Raw genomic sequence first — 20,826 nt, forward strand, 5'->3', positions numbered from 1 at the left:
CATATTTAAAATTTAATCAACCTATTTAAAACCTACATAATCCATTTATGTCTTATTTAGCCTCACCTACTTAACTTATTTAACCTATTTTAATCCATTTAATTCATTAAATATTTACTTAATTTGTTTAATTTAATTCGACCTGTTTAGTAAATGGATTATATGGGTCGAGTTGGATAATCTGTTTAATAAAAAGATTGAATTTAGATTTGAATATTTAATATGTTTAATAAATAGGTTGGGTTCAGATTATTAAATTTTTTAACCAACCTGCATTCAACATAACCCATACTTGATTTAACCTAATTGCCACCCTTAAGTTAAGCTGAGATGGAGCCTATGAACTTAATCTCGAGCTTGAAAGTTAAAATCAAACTTAATTTATTCATCATTATTATTTAAAGCTTAATTTAAATGTACTTTCAAATCAATCTAATCAAACACGTGACCGATTAAGCAGTTTAAAACATTCTAAATCTCTCTAAAAATCAATTTTAACTTCAAGTAAGCCCGATCCAAAGTTTTTTTAATGCTTAACTCTCCACATCTAAATTAATAATTAACATATTTTAAAATTAAATAAAATTTTAATATTAAAAATAATCTTAACATTCTATATATATATATATATATATATATATATATATAATCTTAACATTTGGACTTGCAAATTTTAACCTATTAACATTTGGACCCCGGCATCACTGAGGCGTGTGATATTTTCCATTACGTAGGTGACGTGGAGGCCCAATTGTTCGTAGGTTAAGAGGCCGGGACTCCAATTATTAAGAAATTGAAGTTCAGTAAAATCCAGACACAATGTTCCGGATTTTTTTATAAAATTAGGCCAAAAATTTTCAAGAAACGGGAGTTGCTCCCAAGACCGGATCCTGGACCTCCGCCGTGGGCGGCGGCACGAAGCCCTTGTCGAGGAAATGCGAGCTCGGGGACGACTCTCCCTTGGCGCGGGGGGCGGTGGCGACCGGCCGTCGACGAAGCATCAGAGAAGAGCGCTTCGATAGTAAGGATCGTTGGAGGCGGCGAAGCAGATCGGAGCGGTCGACGGATGCGGCAGGGGGAGGGGTTGTCGGATTCCAGGAAGGGGTAGGAGGAGGAGGAGGAGGAGGAGGAGTTCTCCGAGGAGGCTAGGGTTAGGTTTGGTGAAGAACAAAGGTTTTGAAAGAGAACACGGAGGGATCGATGGGCCCCAAGAATGGTGCGATCGACAGCAAAAGCGTAACAGAAGGGGGAACTCTCGCGTAGGGACTCCTACTTACACGTGTCTGTCAGCCAGATCCCGGCGCAGAGTAGCGCCGGCGTTCTTCCTTCCCCTCGCTTGGGCCGCCGGTGGTTCCTAATTGCCCATCTTATAACGACCGAACCGCCTCTCTCCTCCGTGTCCTGATCTCCGGTGGCCCCCACTTCTCCACCCAGGGGACCACGCTCTCGTATGCAAACAGCGGGGTGGGTTGCGGGGAGGCGCGGAGGGAACCCCTCTCTCTCTTGCTCTCTTTTTTTTTCTTATTCGAGACCGGGAGCTATAAGTAGCTCCGACCCCTCTCGTATTCTTCCTGTGATCATCCGCTCAAAGACTTCGTCCCCGTGGGTTTGGATTCAGGGTTAGGGGTCAGGCGGCGGCAATGGTGAGGGGGAGGGTGGAGCTCCGGCGGATTGAGGACAAGACGAGCCGCCAGGTGAGTTTCTCCAAGCGGCGGAGCGGTCTACTCAAGAAGGCGAACGAGCTCGCCGTCCTCTGCGACGCCGAGGTCGGCCTCCTCGTCTTCTCCTCCAAGGGCAAGCTCTACGAGTTCGCCAGCACCTCCAGGTAAGGCTTCCCTCCGTTCTCTTTACATCTCCCCATCCGGCGGCCGGATAGATCTTTGGATCTGAAAACCCTTTAGATTCCCCGAAATCGAGGTGAAACCGTACGTGTTCGATCCGTTTTTGTCTTCTTAGCTTTATCGCTTTTCGCTTCTCTTTTCCAATTCGAGTCTCGCCTTGTTTAATATTGGTGGTGGCGATCTGATGTGGACTCCGAGGGGGACGGGAAAGAAAGAGGAAAGGGGATGGCTTGCGATGGAGCTGGGGGCGATATCTTGTTTTCGTGCTTGGAGTTTTTTTTTTTTTTCTAGGGTAAATTGTTCCGAAATTTTTATTGTTTTTCGCTTAATGTTTCGGGATTCGTTTCCCGGATCCCTTCCACATGTCGGTGAAACAGTCCCTATCAACATGAATCTTTTGATCGATTTCCAAACCTTATCTTTGGATTCTTCTCCCCCTCAAAATTTCTTGATTTGAGGTTGCCTTTGGTTTCTCGGACCATCGGAATCCGGGATCGTTCGTAGCTTTTCTGTGACGCCACAGCCGGTCCCTTTACAGAATCATTGGGATTCACAAATTTCTCCAAACAAATAGTTAGCGCTTGGCTTATCCTGCTGCATCTGGTTTACTATTGTTTTATGGATTCTCGGTTTCCTCCCGATGAAGAGTTCTGTTAATTCTTCTTATCATTATTTAATATTTAATATCCGTGGTGACCGTTTTCCCATCCGATTTTTTAAGTGTTATCTTTTTTTTTATTCTTGCATTAAGATTTTTGCGGTTGCTTACATGTCTTTATTTCCATGCACGCATATACTTCCATTTTCTATTGTAATAACTGTTATTTCTTTTTCTAAGAATAATTCGTTGTTTTTTTACTTAATCTTAGTTACCAATTCAACTTGATAAAAAAATGATTTAATTTAGATTCATGGATCCTATACATATGACTATGAAACTTAGATATACTTATGACTCGGTAAATATGAAACTGTTGGCCGTTGGACCTTCGTGAGAATGGAAAACGGTGCATGCATCCCTGGCAGTAGTGCAAGTGCGCAAAAGCGTGCTAGTAGCGTCAATAACTGGAATGAAGATATGATAAAGGGTTGGTAGCGAGAGTTCCGATGTCTTACACTTTAAGAATTTCTACTAACGTAAAACCGTCAGCTCAAAAGAGGAGGTAAATTATAGCCGGAGGCTATAATTCTACTCTAAGACCTACGGGAACTAAAGATAAATGCGAGAAGAAAATAAAGATAAAGATAACAATAGATGCTTGATTAGCTAGAAGAGATTTTTTTTTTATTAGAGTTACCTCTCATTATTTGTAAGATGCAACTCTAAATAAATAGGCACCGGTCCCAATTGTCCATAACCATCTACGTCAATTCTTCATGTATCTTTAGCAGTTTCAGTAGTCACATCCCATGATCTTCACTTTTTCCTCGCTCTAGTGACCGCTTACATACTTCCACATATTATGTGACCATTGCAGTTGGGACGAAGGTCTAGTTATCATTGACCGTTGTAATGGTTTGTTCCTATGTTAACCTAGAAAGTTTAATTTTGATGATACAAAATATTTGAGTAAAAGGTTTACTAATTACTTGTTTGGAGTATACAAGAATGCTTACAAAAAGCCAAGAAGATATCAATTCAGAACTCTCAATATAGAAGAATGAAACTCAAGTTTATGAAGGTCTATACTAGAGGAGTCGACTGCAAGACTTCAGGAGTCGACCTCTCTGCGCACGGCAGCTTTAACGACTAGTTTTTCTGTGAGCACAAAATGTACAAAACGGCTTTTAACAACTTTTTTCTTCTCTCCAATAGCCAAAAATGGCTCTCCAACAACTTTTTTCTTCTCTCCAATGGCTAGAAATGGCTCTCCAACAACTTTTCAAATTATAAATGCTTTCAAATTGAATTGAAAAAAATAGAGATTAAGGAGAATGAGTGGATGAGGTAAAAGAAAAGAAATACAAGTTAACCACCACTTCTTGAGCTTCAAATTGAGTATCACTTTGAGAAATGACCATTCAAAGCCTTTACCTACTTTAGGGAGAGCTTCCAAATATTTAGAGAAAGCTTCAACTTTCAATCATTCAAAGCCTCTATCAGATCAAGAGCGAGCAAGAAAGAAAAAGGAAAAGAGCTGAATTGTATTCACCAAGATCCCAACTTTTACAGCATTCAAGCATGAGCTACAAAGAGATAAATTCAACCTTAGTAGAGGTTATTTTGGATATATTTTCTATCTTTCTTTCGTGCACGAGATTAAAAAATTGTGTGGGGTTTTGGTGTAGCTAACATCATGAAAAATCAGTTGGTTTGTGAGGTTTGGTTGTACTCATGAAATAGCTAGATTGCGGTCGATTACCTTAAAAATCGACTAAGTTTTTTTGAGCTTAGAAATCAGCAACAAGTTTCTAAGGGTTGGAACTCAGGGTTGGTTTAGTTGTACTAGTAAAATAGTTTAGTTTTGGTTGTTTGCCAAAAAAAATCAATTGGGTTCGGTCGTGAATCCGAAAAATAATTGAGTTGTAATCTTGCTTATAGATTATAGTAAAATTTTTAAGGAGGAAGCCTTGGAGAGTGATTGTAGGAGCTAAGTTTAGCTCTAAACCATTATAAAATCTTGTTGTTTGACTTATTTGTGCTTGTTCTTATTTTTTGCATTTATTTATCATTCATTTTGCTATGCATACTTGTGTTTAAAAAAATTTTTACTTAATCATTGTTTAAGTTTATAAAAAGTTTTGAAAAACCCAATTCATCCCCTCCCTCTTGGGTTGTCATCTTGTGATCATTCCGCTTACCCTAGTCGATCTCCATTCAGTCTGTTAGATGTCACATGATAACCTACTCAAAACCATTTGGACCATCAGGTTTATCCATGTGGTATCCAACTAAGGCAATCGCTCAAGTTGATGAGGTGCAAATGTTAACCATATCAGGGTATAGAATTATAAATCCTGATATCAAATAATATTCTTGATCATGAAATATGAAAATTTTGCAAGCCTTCTAGGGGACATTCGGTATGGGGTGATCATCCTAAGATCAAGGATGATGTGGATGGAGGTGATGAGATCACCGCGTTTGGTTGCACCACAGTGATCCTACGTGGTGGTGATCCTAAATCACCTCCACTCCTCAAATCACCGCCCAACTTGGTGATGGGATATCCGTCTTTGAGATCGAAAATCCAAGATCACCCCAGGGTAGTGATCCTGGGTTGAAAGTTAAAGACAAAAATACCCTTCAATTTAGCAGAAAAATTGATATATCAATATACCATCAATATATTATATCAATGTTATATATATATAATATTATATTGATATTATATATTATATTAATGATATATATATTATATTATAATATATTACTAATCATATTATTATCCTATTATTATTGAAGGATAATTTTAAATTATAATAGAAATATATTATTATATTTTATATTTATATAATGAAAATATTTAATATATTACTCCTATTTACCTTATTTTCCTAATCAAAATAATTATTAGTATTAAAAAATCTATTATAAGTATAAATAAAAATATTAATTCTATAATGAAAAATAACATAATTTTATAAAATTAATAATTTATAGGAGTAATAAATATATTTTTATAGAATATATTAATAATTAATATATTGATAAATATATTAATATTTTATTATAATATATTTTATATGATTAATAAATATATGATAAGGGCTACTAAAAGTAGAATATGTGACAAAATTATGGAGCTATTATAGGAATTAGCATATTGACTTACATTTTTGATTCATGAAAATTAAAAACACATAAAAAATTCATCTAAGATATATTAGGGGTACTTGTGGTATTATGTAGTCGGTGATCTTGGATCCCCGTACCATGCCAAACAAATTATTTATGGATATTCGGAGATTTTTAATCACTTAATCATGGCCTACCAAACACATTGATCTTAGATCATTGGGGATCAAATCACCCCAGCATTCGGATCACCAGGGATCTTAGATCACCGTGGTGATCCTGTTGTGGTTACCAAATGTCCCCCTAGATACTTCCTGGCAGCAAATGCTGTTTTGCTCCAACAAGTTGCCATTATGGTAGCAGAAAGCTTTGATATTAGCTACAACAAGAAGATATTTTCTAGAGATCTCTGATAATGGTCTACACTTGTTTCCCTTAGTTATTAAATTCATGTTGTCTTGTGACAGGATATAAACCTAAAACTTACTGATGGCATGGGTCTTCTAATAATAAATCATCCAACATTCAGTCTATTTGTAATGGGGATTATGAATGTAACGATGCAAGATGGTGTTACTCAAATAATACTATGTAATGGGGATTATGAATGTAATGGTGCAAGATGGTGTTACTCAAATAATAGTATGTAAAATCAAATATTGAAGATAAAAACAATGCGTATTTGCTATGATGTCTACATTCATGATTGTGGGATGTTACTATTTGAAGCCGCAGTTTAGGAAGATCATAGGCAAGAAACTCCTTAATATTATTGGAAGGTCACAAGTTGCCAATGAAAATTTAAGGGTTAAAGACATGAGATCATGTTGAATCATTGTTCAAGTGGGATCTATTTAAGGAGGATCTTCATAGGAAAGTAAACCTTATTTGTCAAAACCAAACCGTGCACAAGTAACAAGAAAGGTTTCTTAAATCAAATTGTAGGTCTTCTTTATATTTGAGTACTATATGAAGCTCTACTTGGTCACTATTTTATTAGAATTTCTATTAGGAAGGGATACTCTATTTAGGAAATCTTGGAATTATTTAGATAAAGCATGCTAGATGTGAAGTAAGTTTGTTTTCTTGAATATTTAAGTACAAGATATTAGAAGTCCTATAGGTTTAGATCAAGGTATGAAATCTCTTCGTATGAGGATTTGCTAGTATTTGCCAGTATAGTATGGTTTGCATATCTACTCATAATTCCCTATAATGGATGATACATTTGTATAGATACAAATTAATACGAGCGTTAAGACTTGAAATAGAATAGAGGATGCATGTCACATTCCTTTCATTTCTTTCCATTTTGTTTCATATCATGGTAATTTTCAGGGACCTGGAAGGATATCAATGATGCATAAATTCCTTAAAAAACATCTCTACCTAATACTATGGGTCCTATTTGCTAATCCCACCTATTCATACTCTTCTTAATATTCGATGTTGAGCTTTCATTTTGACCACTAATCACAACCAACGTGTATGAGGAGATAGAGTTGCAAGGCTCAACTAGAATCAAGAAAAAAGAAATTTTGTGAGTCATGTGATTACTTTATTAACTTCAATTCTGGCCAAATCCAAGTTAGACATCAATGGATATGTCGACATGTTTATATATATATATACACACACACATACAACAGGAGCTCAAACAGCTCTAGTGTGAGTACAAACATGTTTATTTCACCACTAGAGGGGAAACTAAGCGGAAGGGTTAGTGGATCTGGGAACATTATTGGATCTCATTATTTTACCATTGGATTCTTTTGCTTGCTTTTGTTGCCATGTAGCTATCAGTTATAGTTATCAGGTGCTTTTAAATATTGGTACAGAATAAATGCGTAAATTTTTCCTTCTAAACCTACTTACCTAACTTAACTCAGTAACAATATAACCCTCTACTCCCCCCCCTTTTTTTTGCTTTGGTGGATTCATCATACAATGCGTGTACGAATACACTTAATTAAATCAAAAAACACAAGCTCACGAAGCGTCCATGGCAGCTACCCCTCTCCTGACCAGAGGGTGTATCCTGAGTGGTGAGCCGCATAGGCAGCCACCCAGTCGGCCGTCCCATTGGCCTCTCTAAATACATGCTTGGCCTGGAAGGCCATCCCATCCCTCGTCATCGTCCTAATATCCCAAATCAAGAGGTGGTCCGTGTTCTCGCCCCTCGAACCTCCCTAAATCCACCTGATCATCCTGACTGAATCGCCCTCCAAGATAACCAAACTGGCTTGTAACACCCGCCTCGCATGTCAAAGATCCGCCCAGGCAGCCCACAACTCCGCCCCAGGAACCGACGTGTCGAACAACTGGCAGCCACTCGCTGCCACCACCTTGGAGTGCGGGTCCCATATAACAAAGCCCGCACCTCCCTGAGTACCTCTATCCATAACCAACGCGTCAAAATTGACCTTAAGGAAACTCGGGGGTGGAGGCTCCCAGGTGAAGAACACCATCTGAGGGGCTGTCTGAGCAGAGAGGGAACCTCAAGTGTTCCGAGCTATCAAAGGTTCATATGAAGAAAGGGTGGGGCTGATCTCTACCGCCTGCACTCGAGCGTACTCTGCTACAAACTTCGGTGACATCCCGCGCTCTCCAAACGTACTGGCGTTTCTTGCCAGCCAAATCTGATGCGCTGTGCAAGTCGCTCTAATGGCCTCCTAACGTGTCAGCAGACTGCCCAACTGCTGTCGAATCATCTGTAGGAACTGCAACCTCTGACTTCAGGCCTCCTGCGAAATTTCTGCCCACTGCCATGTCAACCTCGCCCATGTGCACTGGAATAGCATGTGGTCCATTGTCTCATCAGCACCATACATCCCGCACTCAGTGGGGATCCCCAAGCCACGCCTACTCAGCATTGCTCTCGTCGGAAGTCTGTCCTATATCACCTTCTATAAGAAGAGTGCTGCCCTCGGATAGAGCCTGGACCTCCAGATCCAAGTGTAGTCCGGGCCTGGCTCGTGGTTCCGCCGGATAACTCGGACGAGGTCCCCCAATCTGACACTAGTTCTGCATGAGGTTCTCCAAACCTGGATGTCTGGCCCCGCACATCTCGGTACCGGAAGGGACCATACCCTTTCAGCAAGATGTACCCCGAACAGCTGTCGTAGCCTGGTCTCATCCTTCTCCGCCCCTTCTAGTGCTAGGAGGTCGCACACCCGCAACCCCTCAGCTGCCGCAGCATCAACTGTGGTCGGCCAGCTCCTCAGAAGAAGGGTATCCAATTACGGGTCACCGGTCACATCGATGCTTCGCCCATCACCTATCAGCCACTTGGCGTTCGCCGACGCAGTTGGCAAGTACCTCCCAATCTCTCGCCACATGAAGGAGACTCTGCGACCACTCCGTGCCACCCACTCTGAGTCCCCTCAACCATATCTAGCTGTCATCACCTGACTCCAGAATCCATGTGGTTCTAACATAAACTGAACTGCGTGCTGAGCAATGAAAGCCTCGCGTCTTTCTAGGAGGGATTAAACCCCAAGACCGCCCTTACTGGGGGGAGGCAAACCTGCTCTCAAGCTACCAAGTGCACCCAATGGCCTCCGCTGTGTAACCCCCGAAGAAGTCGCTTGATCCTCAACAGAATCGTCTTCGGTACCACAGTATTGGCCATGAGATATACTGGCATGGACCCTAACACTGATCTGACCAACGTCAATCTACCTATCATGGAAAGAGAAGCCGCCCTCCATCTCTCCAGCCTACTCTAGACACGCTGCACCCGGCTTGAGCACTCTGCCGCCCCCTCAAGCCTCCCCTAGTCTCCGGCCTGAGATGGAAACTCCCAGGTAGCTCAGGATCCCCTCCTGCTGTGGTATCTGTTGTGTCATCTGAATCTCCTGTCTGACTCTGCTTTCCGTGCTGAAATAAATGGTTGACTTCAGAAAGTTCACTCTCTGCCTGAACGCCGCGCGGTAATCCGCCAATACCGTGTGGATTTATTCTCAACTTACTCCATTTAACTAGTTAACCCAAATTATTTATTCTCAACCCAAAAATGCCGTAAATGCCTACCTTCTCTCCTTTAATGGCTAGACCCCTCCTTGTCTAAGAAATATCAATAAACCTTAAACCTCTTTCTTTCCAGCAAATCGGTGGTGATGTTGATGACAAGCATGATCTAACGATGGTGCTCCTGGGAAGTGCATGAGGTGCTTTTCTTTGTCCTCTTTTTCTCTTCCTTTGATAGCATAAGGTCCTTTTCTTTTTCCTCTTTTTATATTTCTCTTTGAGGATGTGGCATTCTAACAGTACCCATTCTCTCTGATACAACCCAAGAGTTAAGCCAGAAAGGAAGGATAAATGGATGGAAATTCTGTGGTGGGATTTGGAATAAATTGTTGGAGGAGTCCACCTCCTTGGACAAACCTTACAACAACATCTAATCCTAAAAAAAATTACTTATTATTCTGGAATAATACTAGAGAGCGATAAATATAAAACTGAATTTATTCATGCCTTCAAAAGTATACAAGAAAGGCTTATATAGACTCTTAGGCCCTATTTGGCAGAGCTGTTGAAGTAGAGCATTTGGAAGTAGAGTTTTTAGAAGTAGAGTTTTATGAAGTAGAGCTTTTATAAAAAGTTATTTGTTGTTTGCTGTTTGGTAACTACATTTCTAAAGTACTGTGACACTTTAACATGTGTTTGGTAAACAAACTGAGAAAATACTTTTGATATAATAAAATTACCATAAAGGGCATTGGATAGTATTATACAATAGAGCGTAATAAAATATAAAATATATTAATAAATAAATATATAATATAGTATAATATTAATGTAATGTAATATAATTTTAGTATAATATAGTAATATAATATTGTATACTATAGCATAATAATTTAATATAATATTAAATTATTTAACATAACATATCAATGTATTATGATATTATGTAATATAATATTATATTTGTAGTATAATACAATAATAAAGGTATAAAATATTATAATTACTAGCATATATTAATTTTTCATAATATAACATAAGATTAAATTATTTAACATAACATATTAATGTATTATTAGCGTATATTAATTTTTCTAAAATAGGATTCAAAAGGATGCATACAAAAATAGAAAAAAAGAATACCTTCTTCATTGGAGAGAATCTGTTCGACAACTAGAGTTTTTTGTTGAGACTCCTACAGATTTTCAAGATTATAAAGAGACATTTTGTGTAATTATTATATTTTATTACGGGTATTTTGGTAAAAAAATAGTTTCCTGATGAGGCCTAATGGTGCTTTTTTAGAAAGCTCCAAAATGGAGCTTCTCCCAAAAAGCTGTTTTTAGCTTTCTGGAAAAACTAAAACAGCTTTCCAAAATTTTAACCAAACACCCCTATTTCATCTAAAAGCGCTTTTGGAGGGCCAGAAAGTGCTTTTTGATCCTTCAAAAGCTCCGCCAAATAGGGTCTTAGCATTTTCAAGATAGAACAATACATGCAAACCTAGGAGTAAAACTTTGACCGAAGACTATATTTTAAGGCCCAGTTGAAAAATTAAAAGACTCCTGTGATTGACCATTCTAGGCCCAATTGGAAAACTAAAAGACTTATTTGTCAGACATTCTAGAGACTCCTAGCTCTTTGATGATCTTCTTTAAATTTCTGCACATCTTCAGATTTTTTAAGTGGGCTGATTTCCATCTAACTCCCCCTTGCACAGAGTGCTGCTATTATAGTAGTACCATTAGGAAGGTGTAGAAAATGAACTTCTCAAAATTGTACTGGAACCAAGACTTGATTAACAATGATCTTAAGAACACCTAATCAAACAACAAAAAGAACATAACAAATCAAGGTGTTAGCAAAGATCAACTTTCCCTGCACCCAGCCCAGTTCTTCCCGGACTGGGACTCCCGAGTCGTGCGACCCGATCAACCAGGACATTGCAGCCGTCGATTGCCCCAGAAGATCGAGTCAACCATTGGAGGCCTTCTAGGACCCCTCCAAGCCATTGATCACATGCCAATCAACAATGGAGAAGCTTTGGATCCATGGGAAGACGATTTTTCATGTTTATCTTAGGGAGAGTTACTTAAAATTATCTAGGGCCTTGGGTCTATAAAAAGAGTTGTAAGGAGCCATTGTGAGGCATCCCAGAGTTGAGTTTTAGTCTTATTCTCTTGTGAAAGAGTCGGCCGTAAGGCTTGGGCAACGTTTGTGCCGATTTCTGTTCTTAGATCTTGTGTTCTAGGACTTGGGCTAGTAGTAGATACATCAATCTCTACTAGATTGGGCTAGGAAGGGATTCTTTCAATCCTTTGCTAGATTTCTTTTGCTTTTATTGTTCTTGTTTTGTTCTTCAATTTGAGTGGAATAAAATTCAGTTTAGTCTTATTGTTGATCCTTGTATTGAGTTATTTCACTGGCGTTACGTACAATCGGTCCATCATCAGCGATTTTTTAAGGGCGTACGCAAGAAACGCAAGGCAAAGAGCTTGGTGAGGGGCTTTGGACCGTGAGCCCCCATCAATTAGTGCTTTTATTGAGATAATGAATGTATGCCCTGACACGGCAATAAACTACATAATGAATGTAGCTGGTACCATGTTGGCTCTGCATGCCAGTAAAGCACTGTCATGATACATATCATGCAGTGCCTTACCAATACCAACCAGCAGCTAAAGCCACAACAATATCCAATTGAACTCCACTGGAGAATCGTATTGATTTCAAAATTCATAACATTGCAGATACTTAAACTAGAAATCACGTGAAGAATTAGTATGTGCAAAATACTGCCATGAAGAATAATATGAAAATTGACGGATTTAAAATTCAAGAATAAATAGTGTATATCTTCTCAAAAATACTCTCCTTCTCAGAAAAGACAAATAGTAATACAAAATAATTTTAAAGCTTAGTCTTGACTCCTGTTACAACTTTGTTACATGTCAATATTTTTTGCTATGACATTTTCTGACTATCTACAACAAAAATTTGCTGGAAATTGCAGGTAACAGTATTAGTCTATGAGATACTTGACATCATACTTGAGCCTAAATACTAGCTGTTATCATTTCAGCATGGAAAAAATTATTGAGCGCTATCGCCAATTTTCAGATGCAGAAAGAGGTGTAAATAGAGGCAACCTTGGTGTTCAGGTAAAAATAATTGTATCTTACATTCCTTTTCTGCACAAAGAAAGTTGCAATAAAACTATCAACCTTGAGATTCTTCTTGAACTTCAACTAAATTAAGTGTGCCAGTTTCTTCTTTTTGACTGAAAAGCTGAAATAATTACAAACTAAAATGCATCATCCAGTTGAAATACGTAGCAAATGAACTTGAGAAATATTGGAAAGGCAAAATAGGTACAAATGACCATAAGATGATTAAACATTTAAAGATGGAATATGCACATAGGTTTAAGACAACTAGTATTGAACATGAGGTTTCCCCACTTTGACAATATAACCACAACGTATGAAGAATAACAGGAGCAAAGTTTAGCATGATTACTGTCTAAATATTTTCTTCCCATTGTTATAGTTATCCTATCTTATCATCAAAGGATATATCGGGAACAGGACTGTCATTCCACATGTGATATTCAGCAAAAAACAAGTAACTCATGGATTTCAATTTTAGTGAAGGAACTAAACTAGAAGGTAGTTATTCTGTCTATAACAAGGTTGTCCTTAATTGTGCTAGCACAAGACTTCAGAGTGATGGAACTTCTGCATCCTACTATCTGTATCGGCCATGCATTTCTACAGAAGCTGATGGTGTTTCCAGAATTCATCTCAAACCATTAAAACCAGGCTGAGAAAAAATTCTGATTGCAAGAGCCAGTAGCACTGTTAATACCAAAAGAACTCACCTCATGAAGAATTGGCAGAGCATCTGTCCTTGTTCATTTTGTAGAAACAAATGTCTAAGTATCGATTACTTAAACTTGATTTTGTACAATTCCTTCCATATTAAAATACGATATGATATGATTTGGTGAAGGAAACTTGATTCATGAATACAAAAAGGGCATTATTACCATGAACCAACACTCTATTACCTCATAATACTCTCCTTCAAATAAGATATGGTACTAAAGTTCAATTTGTTTGATTTTATGATGCTAAAACTTATGATTCAGTAAATGTTTCAAGAGAAGATTGATATTCCAATAAATAGAAAATTACAGATCATGAAGCAGACTGTGTAATCCTAGAACTAATATGCATCTCAAAGAACTCGATCAAAGTTTAGGATTTCAGAATAAATCAACATAAATTTGTCAATGATTTAAAATACAATTATTCTTAAATTCACTCAGGGGAGAAAAATCTCTTTAGAAAATGAGATTACATGGAGAGTTCATTGAGGAATTAAAGAAATACCTCACTGTAGTTCCAGCAGGATGAATATTCAGCAATTGCAATTAACAACTTTAAGATCTAGTTTATGGATATATTATAAATGTTATAATAGCAATCAATGCTAATGCATATTGAACAAGACCAGATTTATTTGGACTTGTGCAAAACAGGAGAACATGCTCAGCTTTCATGTATATCCATATATATATATGTTAACATGACTTCCTTATACATTTTGTGTTGTTGTAATGGATATGTTGAATAGCATAGCCTGAGCGTGGGTGGATGGGTGGGTGTGTCTTAAGTAAACTAGTTCTTATTTTTCAGTTAACATTACTTCATCATTGTAGCGCAGGATCTTGTCAAAGGCTTTGCTTGTCCAAGAACCAAATATGAGCTGTTGCAGATTGCTCAAAGGTAATATTTCCTATTGAAGAACACTATAGTATATGCATGAGTTAATACAGAGTGAAATATTTTGCAGGTCTCTTGATGTATCAAATATTGCCCAGCTGAGTTTGGATGAGCTTAGTCACATCGAAAAAGAGTTAGATTGTGCACTAAAGCAAACAATGTCAAAAAAGGTCATATGCAATTTTTGTTTGCACATTCACTTTTACCTGCACAAAAAAATCTCTCTTATCATTTGAAAAACATTTAGAACTTGGATAAATATGACGATATGACTATTTCGTCCGGTAGCTGAACTGAAGCTATATCATGTAACAAAATTTCCTGCTAAGTTCTAAACACACGGAAAAAGCAATTTTGTAATTGCTTTCTATCGCTTTAGCCTAATTATCGTCTGTCCTCTTTCTGAACCCTTCCATATCGATCCAAGCCTCTCTCCATTACTGAAGTCTCCTTATATCCATGTTCATACTGTCTATGCCTTTTTCCAACCACTGTGTATGTAACTGTACATCTCCCACAGAAGGACATCACTCTATAACATTGTTAAAATGTTTTTCATATTAGTTTTGCAAATTGAACAGACCTTACTTTTCTTAAATAAAGGAGGCCCCATTAAACAAATTAAAGGGATTTGTGATCGACATTGTCATAAGCTTTCTCAGATCTTTTTTGCAAGTCTATATTCAATTCCAATTCCTTTACCAAGCAATATTAATTCCCTCACTCGGGCCATTTATTGCCCCAAATTCATACTATTATCTGTTCATAGTGCTCAAGGATAAATTTAGGTTATCTTTATTGACATCTACATGATTCTTCTCATTAATGTGTTCGCTCCAATACTGCTCAAGGATAAATTTTGGTTGTCTTCGCTGGCATCTTCGTCTCATTAATGTGGTTGACCTTTCAGTTATCATGTTTAAAAATTATTATCCTAAGACTCGAGGCAGTTAATACTTAGAGTAAGATTTAGGACTCTGAGAACATCGTGGGCATTTTGATCTTTTGTGCTATTATCTAACACATGCAAACTACCCATCTATCACAAGTGCACTCTAGAAGCTCTTCGTTTTTTATTGTGCATTATTTAATAGGTTTCTTTCCACTCCAACTCAGCTGGCTATAACCAATTAACCATGCATCACTGCTGGCTTAACAAATCCTCGATTAAGTTGTCCATATATACCCGCAAATTTAGTTAGTACTTCTAAATCAGTTGAACTCATGATCCTTCTAAATTAACCCTCTAAATTAAGTCATTACCTTCTGAATGAGCTCAATTCATGACCTTTCCACAAGCCGATGATACCTTTTCAGATTCAGGCCTGCTCTCTCCTAAAATTTATTTATTTCATGAAGTAGCAAAGGTGTATGGACACCAATAAAATGCAGCATACAACAGAAAGTCATCTGGTAAGTCTTAGGGCTTTATTTTAAGTGCTTCGCCTCTACACAAATCGCAAAACAAGCCTCGGATGTAGAACAAAATACTGGTGACATCTGAATTGCAACAATTCCAATATTTTGTCAGCTATATAATCTTCTGAACTTAGATAGCTTGTACATATCTGAGGTATCTGCAACTATTCAAGAAATTCTTCGAATTTATTTTCGCAAAATACTAGACTGTAGTATTGAATTGACACACACTGGTCAGATGTTCTGGCATTTTTTTAGTCAGTATTATGAACATGAGTACATATTTCTGTAAAGTTTGCTTTTCAATAATTCTTTTATGAAGAACCATTACTAGAGCTATCAATACTACATTATAGATTAAGGTCCACACTAGAGTTGAAGAAAGAATCAACTCAAAACACTTATTTTCTCTCTTCTGAATGCAGACCCAATTGATGATGGATACAATTGCCAGGCTCCGTGAGAAGGTATATTCTTTATGAAAAGGAATCCAGTTATTTTTACTAGTACCGTTCAATCACATATTATGGTCATACTCAAGGATAGTAAATGTCTCTAAAAGATTAGTCCTTCCAATATTTCTAAAACTACTGAACATGAAAGTCCTACATACAATTCTTATTCCGTGTGAAGCATCCTTCAGTATCTATAATCACAGGTCAATTTCAAATTAGTGATCATGCATAAAAAGTTCCACCATCATCAGGCTCCTTGTGTATATTGCCCATTCAATTAGTTATTCGTAACAAACAATAGATAAATTGTGCAAACTCAAACAAAAGAAAATAAAATAATAATTGAAAATTACAAAATGGAATCACGTTTTCTTTTTTCTTTTTTTTGGGGGGGGGGGGGGCGCGGGTCTTAAGAAAATTGGAATCAAAATTGATTTACAGTTCACGCTACCAAACTGCATTCTCAATCAGAGTTTTACCATAAGTAGGAATTATAGGTTAAACAAACACCATGTCGTGCATATAATTCTGTTAAAATGCAAGGCTGAATGTGAACTAATATAAGCAGAACTATAGTGGGGGGATCAAATTGCAATATAAATTTTGCCTTCTAACAAGCTTGGAATTCTCAGTGTTGTCATCCAACAGTTTGGACATGCATAAGAGCAAGAACAAAACTTACAGGATTCATTTTGGCTCTTTCACTTTATATTCTTCCCTGAAAGACTTGCAAGCTGTCTGGCCGAAGGCTTGTCATAATGATAAATCCAATATAGCAAATTGTCCACTTGATCTACCTCTGTTCAGCGCGAGGGCAGAAGTTTTTGTTTTACCAAGCATTTCACACATTTATGTTGGATGATCAAATTCAACATTAAGCATCGGACCTTATCTAATTTTTATCAGGGTAATCACAGGTAAATCTGTTTCTGTCTACCAATCATTTACAGTAGGGCTGCAAGCAACGCAACCTGCATGTTCGTTTTAGCTGTTAAATATGAGTTGTCAAAGCTTCACTCTTTAGCCATTTGAGGAAGTTGACTCTTTAGTCTAGATTAGCTCAAGCCCTGCTATGAACATCAAAGCTTGGTTATTTAGCCACTTGAACTTGCAAGTTCTTACGTTAAGACTGAGCTTCCTCCTTGTTTTTGTTAAACAGTGATTGTCTGGGCTGACATCCTTTACATGATGGTCCTTGACATGCACCTTAGGCTCATCTTATTTCCCAATGGAACAAATATGGTTGCTTTTGATATGAGGTTGAGTGTTGCAGCCATAGAATTATTAGAAGATACTCAAAGCCCTCGTATCCTTCTCTCCATTCAACCCATTCTTTGCCTTGTCTTCTTTTTTTTGGTGAGTCAGCAAGGTTTACTGAACCAATACCAAAAGTCATACCTACCAGTTTCGTACGGTATTGGTATGTACCAAAACCAAAGGAGAGGGGAAGATAGAGGAAAGCAAGGGATGGATAGGCATACTGACCTCAGATTTATAATCTCCCGACCCTGATACCCATCATCATCATACGTGGAAAAGGTGGCGACAAAAGATGGCGGCATGGTGAGAAAGAAGAAAAAGAAAGAGATGGTGGTCTGTGGTCATTATCATCATCATCAATGTTAGCGACGAAGCCCTAACTCTAGCGAGGGAAATAGCAAAAGAGAAGAGGAGTTGCAAGAGAGGAGGATTGGGAAAGAGGGGAGAGGATGGTTACAAAAGATTAAACCTGTTTCAATTATGAAACAGCTCGAAATCACTTGAAACTGAGAGGAACCAATGGTTCAACCTAGATCCGGTCGGTTTTGATCTAGGACCGAATTGGGTGGCCGAACCATCCCCGTTCTTGGTCTGTCCTGTTTGGTATTTCAACAAATCCTATGAGATCAAATTATGCAATGGTTCATATATAGAAGCATAAACAACGTAGTGATTCACGTTCTATATATTTGATGTTCAGATCTCATCTCATGCATCCACGGCAGTGGAAATCTCAGACTTTTGACATCTAAACCATATTCATCACTCACATATACATTGAATTTCTACAATCTAAATCAAGGTTTAAACTACTAGTATTAAGACCCATATCAATATTTCACTGGGACAGTTTTACATCTTGATATCATACCAGGGCATTTTTTATTTAGTTTTATATATTTTATTTTTTATCTTGAATTTTAGTGATTTTTTTTATTTTTCATGCTCTCTCTCTCTCTCTCTCTCTTCTTGATCTCCACCTGCGGTACCCTCATGACTCAGGCAAAGAGAGAGAAGATCTCCCCCCTATTTCCTGGAATCAGGCAACCTGGCTGGGTTATGTTCGTTGCTAGCCAAACAGAGCCCCATTACCAGCCGGTCTCGACTGATTTCAGCCGGGGCGATTAGGACATCCCAGTCACAAGATTGGCGTCCCACAAAGATATCCCAGTTTCATCTTTCTGTCAGAATAGTACGATACCTACAAAATTCAGCGGGACGTTAAAACTTATTGGGATGAATGCTGCATCCAAAACTATAGAAAGTTTCTAAAGTTGGGGTTGCGGTGTGGCTTCTCCAAATCAAACTGTCATAGCTCTTAGTTCTAGGAATTCTCTACGCGACTTTGGGTTGCAGAGGATGCATGCTTGTTAGAAGGCAAAACCTCAAAACATCAATTACATCGCAAGGGGGTCTATCTACAAAAAAGAAAGAAAGAAAGAACAAAACAATGAAAGGGATGTCATGGCAACATCAGAAACCGGTGCAGATGAAGTCGAGGGTGAAAAAAATCTACTGTATAGCAACCCAAGAAAAGGGTTATCAGTTATCGCTTGCCTGTACCGAGCTCCACTTCCCCACCTGATGAAGGACCCCTAGTAAGCAGTGCCATCATTGCTTGGCTTCCTATAAACCATTCCAAACGACCTAATTACATGCATCCAAACCAAATACGTAGCAGTTGAAAAAGAAAAAAATAATAATAATACATCAATAAGAAAAGAAAGTTTTTTTATTATTAAAAGAAGTCAATAATAAGAGGAAGAATGGAACAAGGAAACCCAGATACATTATTATATATATATATAATATTATACACATATCTTCCCTTTCTCTACTGTGTTATGTCGTTGTGCAGGGAAAGGCCTTGCTCGAGGAGAGAAGGTTTCTGGTATCGGTGAGCAAACAACAACCACAACAACAACATAAACCTAAGATGATTGCTCGGTTTCATCTCTCTCTCAAATCTTTTTTTGGCTTGGAGTTGCAGGCGGGGGCCATGGAGAAGGGAACGGAAAGCCAAAACCAACGCTATGGTGACAATTATAGCAGCACCAGCAGCAGCGGTGCGCGCAATTGGGCGGGTACCGAGGCGGCACGCGGCGCCTGTCCTTCCACTCCGCATGGACTCGGGACGCGGCGACCGCAGATGCACGCTCTCCGGGATTTTTTGCGCGAGTGATGTGGCTGCGGGTTGGCAAGCGACAAATCTTTACTCCACACAGTCCCTATATGACATGACTGTAGTTACGTGCAGAAGCAACCACGAGGAGCTTGGTATAAGATATAACTCTTCCTTCCGAGTATGTAATGTATAGTAAACTCGCTGTTTAAATCTCCGATTAAGATTAAAAAATCCGGTCCAGAACGCAGCTATCTAATTCAGTAGCTTGAGTTGTAATGTATGGTATGCTCACTGTTTGGTTGGATTGTTTATAGACGACCAACTCCGGATCAAATAGTCCGATCCAAAACTAGGTGCTCTATTAAGTTGGCCAAAGTTTTCGAGTGGATGGGCGATCTGGCTTTAGAGAATTGCTTTTTATTTAAATCTTTTTTGTCTTAAACATGTATTGTTATTAGTTGATATTCTCTTCATATTTATATTGACTTTATGTTTTATATGTTTTATTTTTTTTATACTATCAATATTTATTATTTTATTTTGAATTGTGAGATAACTCATTTGTGTCATCCAATTATTAGAACTATAAGTGAATTGAGATTTTTGTGTTTCTGAGTTTTTCTTTGTATTGAGAGAGAGTGGTAGGGACTGCTTTATAATTACTATCTATTGGAAAATTTGATATTTTTGCCATTTCATAGTGCAATACTCCATTTACTGCAAACCATTCATTCTATAAATCCTGCATATTAACCTATATTTTAACTCTCTCTTTTTTTTAAGGTCTCACCTCAATTCCAACCCCTAGAATAATAATAAAAATAATGTGCAAATGCACATGAAGAAAGGGAAGTATAAAAATATATTAATATAATATTTTTATACCAAAGTGAATTTTCATTCAAAAATAAAAATAATTAATATTTTATGAGGTTGGGATGCTCTGTTTTAAATGTTTTATCCATTTTTTTTATATCAAAAGTTGAAATTTATCATAGTGAATCTAAACATGTTTCAGAAGGCATGAATTTTCATAGAAATATCAAATTTGGAAAATATTATTCACGAAGGTACCTCCAATATTTGTATGTTAAATATTTGCAATTGATATCTTATAAACCTCAGAAAATACCTACTGTTTCTGGATCAAAAGCGGACAAAAGCTATTTATGTAATTTAATGATGATTTTCTTATGATTTGTATATGAGTGATATCAAGAGTTAGTTTACT

At 37.7% G+C, this 20,826-nt stretch overlaps 1 protein-coding gene across 2 annotated transcripts; it reads left to right on the forward strand.

Moving 5' to 3' along the window:
* The first annotated feature begins 796 nt into the window (after positions 1-796).
* On the forward strand, positions 797-20,091 carry LOC103721705 (truncated transcription factor CAULIFLOWER A-like). Of its 2 annotated transcripts, XM_008812014.4 has the most exons (8): positions 805-1,464; positions 1,619-1,825; positions 12,632-12,710; positions 14,278-14,339; positions 14,407-14,506; positions 16,181-16,222; positions 19,329-19,367; positions 19,461-20,091. In XM_008812014.4, exons 1-8 carry the CDS (start codon positions 1,451-1,453, stop codon positions 19,650-19,652), a joined length of 735 nt encoding a protein of 244 aa, XP_008810236.2. In that variant the 5' UTR covers positions 805-1,450; the 3' UTR covers positions 19,653-20,091. The 2 variants fall into 2 exon arrangements, with proteins under 2 accessions (XP_026666056.2, XP_008810236.2); XM_026810255.2 differs by lacking the exon at positions 19,329-19,367 and having other exon boundaries at positions 797-1,464.
* The last annotated feature ends 735 nt before the right edge of the window (positions 20,092-20,826 follow it).

The sequence above is a fragment of the Phoenix dactylifera genome, chromosome 14 (genome assembly GCF_009389715.1).
Source record: "Phoenix dactylifera cultivar Barhee BC4 chromosome 14, palm_55x_up_171113_PBpolish2nd_filt_p, whole genome shotgun sequence".
Taxonomy (NCBI): Eukaryota; Viridiplantae; Streptophyta; class Magnoliopsida; order Arecales; family Arecaceae; genus Phoenix; species Phoenix dactylifera.